The sequence below is a fragment of the Natator depressus genome, chromosome 3 (assembly GCF_965152275.1).
Source record: "Natator depressus isolate rNatDep1 chromosome 3, rNatDep2.hap1, whole genome shotgun sequence".
Classification (NCBI taxonomy): domain Eukaryota; kingdom Metazoa; phylum Chordata; order Testudines; family Cheloniidae; genus Natator; species Natator depressus.
Genome location: NC_134236.1, coordinates 201816531 through 201824441, shown reverse-complemented (window position 1 = coordinate 201824441; position 7911 = coordinate 201816531). Strand labels below are relative to the sequence as shown.

At 47.5% G+C, this 7911-nt stretch overlaps 1 protein-coding gene across 1 annotated transcript; it reads left to right on the top strand.

Annotated features, from left to right (window-relative positions):
- Window positions 1-834: 834 nt before the first annotated feature.
- BMP2 (bone morphogenetic protein 2) lies at window positions 835-6996 on the top strand. The gene is made up of 3 exons (XM_074947183.1): window positions 835-924; window positions 1837-2177; window positions 5382-6996. Exons 2-3 carry the CDS (start codon window positions 1844-1846, stop codon window positions 6224-6226), a joined length of 1179 nt encoding a protein of 392 aa, XP_074803284.1. The 5' UTR covers window positions 835-924; window positions 1837-1843; the 3' UTR covers window positions 6227-6996.
- The last annotated feature ends 915 nt before the right edge of the window (window positions 6997-7911 follow it).

The following is a 7911-nucleotide window of genomic DNA, read 5'->3' as shown; positions in this document are numbered from 1 at the left end:
GGCCTGGGCACCCCCCGCGCGCCGCGGGAGGAGCGCGTGCGAAGAGAGCGGGGGTCCCCCTAGCGCCGCCGGCGCCTCGCGAAAACGGGAGCGGAGGGAAGGAAAAGTCAAAACTTCAGCTGGCTGCGGCGGCCGCTGCTGGACTCGTCTCGCTGCTGATGCTAAGGGCGTATTTTTTCCAAGGAGGCGGCGGCTAGCTGATTTGCATATCGATCTCACCCCCCCCCCCCCGTGCACACACGAAGCCACCACGCTTGTGGATCGCTGCTTTGCAAAGGGAGACCCCCCCCGTACCCCCCCACCCCAGTCCCCTGGCTGAGACTCGCCGCCTCCCGCTGTCCGTCCGAGGCGGACGGCGCTCCTGCGTCCTGCCCCGCCGCTGTCAGGGGAGCGACGGCCAGGGATGCTGCAGGAACGCCCCGGAGTCCCCGCCGCGGACGCCACCCCCCGTCCCCGCCGCTGCGGCTCGCAGGTAGCGCCCGGGCCGTCGCCGAGCCCGCTGCCCGGAGATGACTCCCAGGAGGCGCGATGGGCTGCCGCGGGGGCGTTAGAGCGCTGAAAGGAAGCGGGCGACGAGCCCAGCAGCCGCCCAGTGTCTCCCAGGGCAGGGACGCCGGTGGCTTTGGCTAAGGACGTAGCGGGACTATTTCCCTCTTGCTTCTGAGAGCTCCCCCCCGCCCCCCGGAGCTGCTGAAACGTGCCCGGAGAAAATAACTCTCGCCCCCCCCTTCTTTCCCCACGGGGTGCCGCATCGCAACCCCCGCACGCCGCTGGGGAGGTGCTTGCAACGGATACAAACCCGCTACCCGGCGGGGAGCCCCCCTCGCTCTTCCCGGGCCAGACGCTTTCTATGTGGAGCCGGTGTCAATGGACGGGCCCCGGTGCGCTGCCGCCGCTGCTTAGGCGATCGGCGGGCTCCTAAAGGTAAGCGAGGCGGCCGGGCACCTGGGCGAGCCCCGCGCGAGCCTCTGGCTTTTGCACACCTGTCCCGCCGGGCTCCGACCGGACGCGGCTACTCCCCCTTCTCCCCACGGCGGATCGGCACATTGCAGTCCCCACGTGCAGCCTTCCCACTCCGCCTCCGTGCAGCCCGCATGGAAGCTACTCTAGGGTGGCTGTTCACACCCCACTGATGAGGGGTGTGTGTGTGGGGGGGGGAGGGCTTTTTCTAGGGGTGACACTAGCCTGGCCGTCCAGGTCCAGGCTGGCCCAGCCCTTGAGCCGCCCCCCGATCTTCTTTGTCTTGCATGCCCCCCCAATCCTTCTATAGCACCCCGCAACCACCAACCTGACCCAGCTAACACCCCTCTCTGGAACCAGCTGGCCGTGGCCCTAGTAGGATCCCACCTCGACATGGAGATGGCCGGAGCGGTTCCTGTCCGCGGCCAGTCGCTGTGCGCAGAGGTGCCCTGTCTCTCTCCATCTGCGGGGCTCCGCTCTGCTGTGGGCCAGGTTCTGCTGTGCAAGGGCCTGGCCCATGGGGGCGGGGGGGGCTTTGGATCCGGCCTGGGATCAGGAGTCCCTTCGGGAGGCGGTGGAGCTGCTGCAGGTGTAACCGAGAGCAGGACGTGTGACCCGGTGTGGACAGGGCAGATCCGTTTCCACGGCCCCCAGCCGTGCCCTCGGCCTCCCTCTGCAGGGGGAGCAATAGCTGGTGTGCAGGACCGGGCCCACGGGGTGTGTGTGTGTGTGTCCCGGCCCCCCACCCCCACCCAGGGAAGCCAGCTCTGGATCGGGCCCCGGAGCCGCGTGGGTCATGCCGGGGTGGTGGGACGGGAGTGGGCGCCCCTCGCCGGCCGCCCTGACTTGCCCCCCATCCCGCCCCTCTCCGCGCAGGTTGACCATGGTGGCCGCCGTCCGCTCCCTGCTGGCGCTGCTGCTGTACCAGGTGCTGCTGGGCGGCTCGGCCGGGCTCATCCCGGAGGTGGGCCGGCGGCGCTTCAGCGACTCGGGCCGCGCCGCCCCGCAGCAGCTGCTGAGCGAGTTCGAGCTGCGCCTGCTCAACATGCTGGGGCTGAAGCGGCGGCCGAGCCCCAGCAAGAGCGCCGTGATCCCGCCCTACATGCTGGACCTCTACCGCCTGCAGGCGGGCCAGCAGCTGGGCCACCCCGCCCTGGGCCACCAGCTGGAGAGAGCCGCCAGCCGCGCCAACACGGTCAGGAGCTTCCACCACGAAGGTAGGGGCCGGGGCTGGCTGGGCTGGGGTGGGTGGGTCTCTCTGCTGGGCTGGGGGGGGGCCTCTCTGCGCTGCCCCCTGGGGATCGCCCTCCCCGCCCCAGCGGTTCTTGGGAGCTCTGGGTGCGGGTTCTGCCGCCCCTTCCCCTACAGGAGCGGGGAGAGGTGGGAGGATATGGTTTGGGGGAGAGTGTGTGTGGACTGGGGTGGGGGGGCGGGGTTGGTAGGTCCTAAGCTATGGGTCCTAAGCATGTGTTCAGTTGTCAGGAGTATTGTGTAGATGAGTGAGTGTGAGCAGGTCTTGTGTGGTTGGGGTGTGTGTGCCATCAGCATTGGACCCCCCCCCCCCCCAAAAAAAAGGGGATGGGGAGAGGTGTGTGTGTGTGTGTGGAAATCTTTCCAGATAGTCAGGTTTCAGAGTAACAGCCGTGTTAGTCTGTATTTGGAAAAGGAAAAGGAGCACTTGTGGCACCTTAGAGACTAACCAATTTATTTGAGCATGAGCTTTCGTGAGCTACAGCTCACTTCATCGGATGCATGAAGTGGGCTGTAGCTCACGAAAGCTTATGCTCAAATAAATTGGTTAGTCTCTAAGGTGCCACAAGTACTCCTTTTCCTTTTCCAAATAGTGACTGTTTGGCTGCTAATTTTTGTTAAACTCACAAGAACGGTGTAGTCACGTTTTTTGTTTGTGTGGTGGTGGTTGTTTTAAAAGCCCTCATCAAAGCAGTCCTTTCAATGTAATTAATGTTCTGAGGCATTTATTCCGAAAATCTCCTCCCGCTTGTCTCCCCCTGAGCCCATGTGAAGTTTTCATTTTATTTTTACAGCTTGGGTTCAAATTAAGAATTCCCACAAATAGCCTTCAAAAATAAAAGCTAAACACCAGAAAAGTCGCCCAATTGATCTGGGTTAGGTTTTTGGAAGGTTTCTAATCCCTGGGAGAGATCAATGCAACAATCAATTGTATTGTTTGCACAATGACTTTCTTGTTTTGGGTTTGAATCTAGGATAGATTTAGTGTAGATCTAAGGTAAGCCTTCAAAAAAACAGGTTGATAAAAGCTGGTCATTGGACTTCATGTGCACCTGAGCCTTCAGGTAACATGGTCATCTCTTAAGATGCTGAATGCATTTTAAAAGTAGGTAAAATGAGTACTTACAAGAACTGGAGTGTCTGTGGCTTAAAGTAAAGCTATTCAGTTGTTCAACAAACTTTTAGTACCCATCATCTCTCCGCTTTGTTAAACGTGTGCACATAAATCTATTTGTTGAAAGCTTTCCAGCTTCTGAGAGTTTGAATCTAATTAACTAGATCACTCCTGTATAACTGGAGTCCTACATGTAGAAGTTCCAAAAACTAGTTACATTTAGCTGTTACATACAGCTAACACTCCTATCTTTGATGCTTACTAAATGCATACAAAGATGATGATCTTGACTTCCTGGATGAGTTTCTTCCTTTTTAAATTTGTCCATTTTGTAGTTAATTGGCTTACCAGTTGTATGCCCATGGATGGACAAATAAACTCGCATAACATAGCTGAACTGGGGTATCTAATCTGACACAGATAGACTTGTACAGTGAGTGGTTTGTATGTTGCCCATCTGCTCTTCGCAAAAAAAAAAGTTTCCAGAACTTGTAAATAACTTCTAGCTATTAGTCTTCAGTGGTGGCATGCTGTACTCTCACTGTAAACTTAATGAAAATACAGACTCCACATGTTATAACATGGAGCTGTGACGAAAGAAATTTTATTAGGATTTAATTAAGTTGGTATACAAAGGAAGTGGCCTAAGATCAGTCGTTATATTGTCTGATGGGAAGCCTTATAATGAGGAAGAAGATTAATGGTGAAATCTAACCTTGCACTGTGGTTTGTGCTTGTGTGTGAAAGTAAATTCTTCATAATGAATGGGGGGAAAAGCCAGTGCATGGTTCATTCATGCTAAAACACTTCTGAATGTAAAACTATACATGATTTGAGGGAGGGGGAAGAGTCTAAAAAGTTGGAACTCTACAAAAGCACATTTTATAGCTTAAATCTGCAATTTAAGTAATCATGCAACAAATTAAAAAAAAAATCTCAAAGCACTTGCCTTAAAACTATTGGTCAGATCTAGCTACCTGGAAATCCTGTTGACTCTTGAAAAAAACAAGAGTCCATGTTTAGAGGTAGACAATTACAATACAGCTGTATATATTTATAAATTTTGGGCTGGATCCAGAAACTTTGATGAATAATGCTTACTCATACAAGAAATTGAAATTAAAGTCAATGGGATTAATCACTTGAGTAAGAATTACTCACCAGAGTAACGATTTCAGCTAATAAGATGAATGAATTGTCGTCCAGCATATTTATCACCAAAGTTACACTTTTGGAAAGGCTTATTTGTTAATACTCTTGTTTATAATTTATAGGGCTACACACATGGTCTGAGCCACACGCAAACCCATGCGTTTCCCCCCTCAAATATCCCAAAATGTTTAGTATTTGGGGGTGGGGGAGAGAACAGGATAAACTTTAGGAAACCATTTCTCATTTGTATTGTTTAGAATGAACTCGTTTCATTGTCATAGTACTACCCCTGAGTTTCAGCAGGAAAAAAAATCAATACAAATGCCACCTTTTATGGATATTCAGAGTAAAATAGTAGGGTATGCTTCATAAAATACCAGTACAGATGTGGAGTTCCTAGTCTCCAATTAGGACCCAAAATCTGTATATTAAGATTTGTAAATCTAAATAGTGGAGTAATATTTTTGGAATGGAGTTTAAGGGATTGACATAAAGCCATATTTTTGAAAAAAACAGAAATGCAATAATTACCTTAAATCCTCAATCAGTTTTAATTATTCTGATTAGACCTCCACTAACTACAGTGCTAAAGTTTTCTTGCTAATGTCCTTGAATTCCAAAGTAATGCTTCACATTTCTTACCCGTTATTATAACCACCTGGAATGCAGAGTCTACCAGAATTGGATCAAAAGGCTTGACAATGAATGAAGTATTCTTAACTTCATGCTATACATGCTTGCATAAATAAACAGAGACAAGGGAAGCAGTATTTTTTTTGTAAAAGTTTCAAATCTCACATGTGGCGTTACACTGTTTAAAGTTTCCAGCCGAAGAGTAATTCACGTTTTTGCTGCTTGTTCGGTTACTGATGGTGTTTTTGTTTTCCCTCTTTGATGAACTTAGAAGCTTGGGAAGAGCTGCCAGAAGCAAGTGGGAAAACAGCACGGCGTTTCTTCTTCAATTTAACTTCCATCCCTAACGAGGAGTTTCTCACCTCGGCTGAACTTCAGATTTTTCGGGAGCAGGTGCAGGAAACCTTTGAGAACAATAGCAGCTACCATCACCGTATTAATATTTATGAAATTATAAAGCCAGCCACAGCCACTTCTAAGGACCCTGCCGCGAGACTTTTGGACACCAGGTTGGTGCATCAGAATGCAAGTAAATGGGAAAGCTTTGATGTAACACCAGCTGTAATGAGGTGGATTGCACATAGACAGCCTAATAATGGGTTTATAGTAGAGGTGGTTCACTTGGACAATGAGAGCAGTGTTTCCAAGAGGCACGTTAGGATTAGCAGGTCTTTGCATCAGGATGAAGATAGCTGGTCTCAATTCCGGCCGTTGTTAGTAACTTTTGGCCATGATGGCAAGGGACACCCTCTCCATAAAAGAGAGAAACGCCAAGCAAAACACAAACAGCGCAAACGCCACAAATCCAGTTGCAAAAGACATCCTTTGTACGTGGACTTCAATGATGTGGGGTGGAATGACTGGATTGTTGCCCCCCCAGGATATGGTGCCTTTTACTGCCATGGGGAATGCCCTTTTCCATTGGCAGATCACCTAAACACAACAAACCATGCCATTGTTCAGACTTTGGTCAATTCCGTGAATTCCAAAATCCCTAAGGCTTGCTGTGTTCCAACAGAACTGAGTGCTATTTCCATGCTCTACCTTGACGAGAACGAAAAAGTTGTATTAAAGAACTATCAAGATATGGTTGTGGAGGGTTGTGGGTGCCGCTAACACAGCAAAATATATTAGACAAATACAAAAAAAGCTGACACTTTAATATTTCCCAATGAAGACTTTATTTATGTAATGAAATGGAAAGAAAAAAAAAATACAACTATTTTGAAAATATATTTATGTCCACAAAAAAGTTGGGAAAACAAATATTTTAATCAGAGAATTATTCCTTTTAAAGATTTTAAATGTATTTTAGTTGTACATTTTATATGGGTTTAATCCCAGCACATGAAGTATAATGGTCAGAATCTTATTTTGTATTTATTTACTATTATAACCACTTTTTAGAAGAATAGCTAATTTGTATTTATATGTAATCAAAAGGAGAAAATATAGGGTTTGTACATAATTTTCCAAAATTGTAGCTGTTTTAATTGTGTGTATTTAAATTGAAAAGAATACATGGAAGGTTACTATGGCAAAGTGCGTAGCACATTTGCTTTCTGCTGTGCTACTGTTAAGGTCACAAGTTCAAGTCCAGAAAAAAGTGGATAATCCACTCTGCTGACTTTCAAGATTATTCTATTGTACAATTCTCAGGAATGCTGCAGGGTGGGCTGTCCAATCCATGAGAACTGGCATCCTCCTTAGGTGGAACATTTGGATAAGAACCAGACATTACTGATCTAGTATAAATACTGCTATTCCCAACTAATTTGCAGAGTGAATATAAGCAGGGCCAATAGAAATCTTAGACCTACAGAAAAGTTGAATGTTTGTCATCCTTCTCCTCTCATTTAAATCCTTATCCTGGCCAAATATTAAATAATAAAATATGATGATTTCTTTTCTTTTTTTTGTGTGGTGATATATGCTAAAAAAGGAACAATTTTATTTCTACTGGCCCTTGTCTCTAACAGTTGGGAATACAATTTATTTTTTTTCCTTACCTCAAGTGAGAGCTCATTTTATGCGGAATGCTCTAGAGAACGAATCTTCAAACTTTACCCTAAGTACAGAAAACTATTGTTAGCTGTGGGCGCTATCTACTTTCAGCTGCTGGTTTTGCTGACTCTCGGAGTAGTTTTGTCTTTCTTTCCGGGGTCTTGCGTTTGGAAAGAATTTTCCCGCCAAATGTTAAACCGATTTCAGATAATAAATAATAGAGCTCTGACATTTCATTCTGCAAAGTCCCATCTGTAAGAGCAAATGGTTCATTCACAAAGATAAACTGTTTTCTGGGTTTTCTTGCTTCTTAAAGACTTCATTTTATTTATAAATAATATTTTAAAAAGGGCAAAAACATGATTTGCAGTTGGCAAGCAAGGCGTTAATCGCAGCTCATACTTATGAACATTTACAAGACTGTTGGTGTGGTAGTCTGCAAGTAATTTGTAGAAGATGGGAAGAGGATACAGAGGCTGGGTTCCTTGTTGCACTGGAAGCCCTGCCAAATATTAGACTAAAAAGTACCTGAGATTGGCTTCTTGCTGATGTACTGTAAATTGGACTGAAGCCAAGTGCAGAATGAAGTCAAATTAGCCTATGGGTGGTAAGTTTGTTCTTACATTCAGAACTCTTAGCTCTTAAAAGCTGTAGAATTGGCCACAGAATAATGATTCTGTGATTATATCCTCCAGGAACTTTGAAAGTTGCTTTTTTGTTTTTAAATCTAATCAACCAAAACCTTTGCCAGAAGGTGGCATTTCAAAGCCAAGAGGGCAAGTCTCCGTCCATGGACC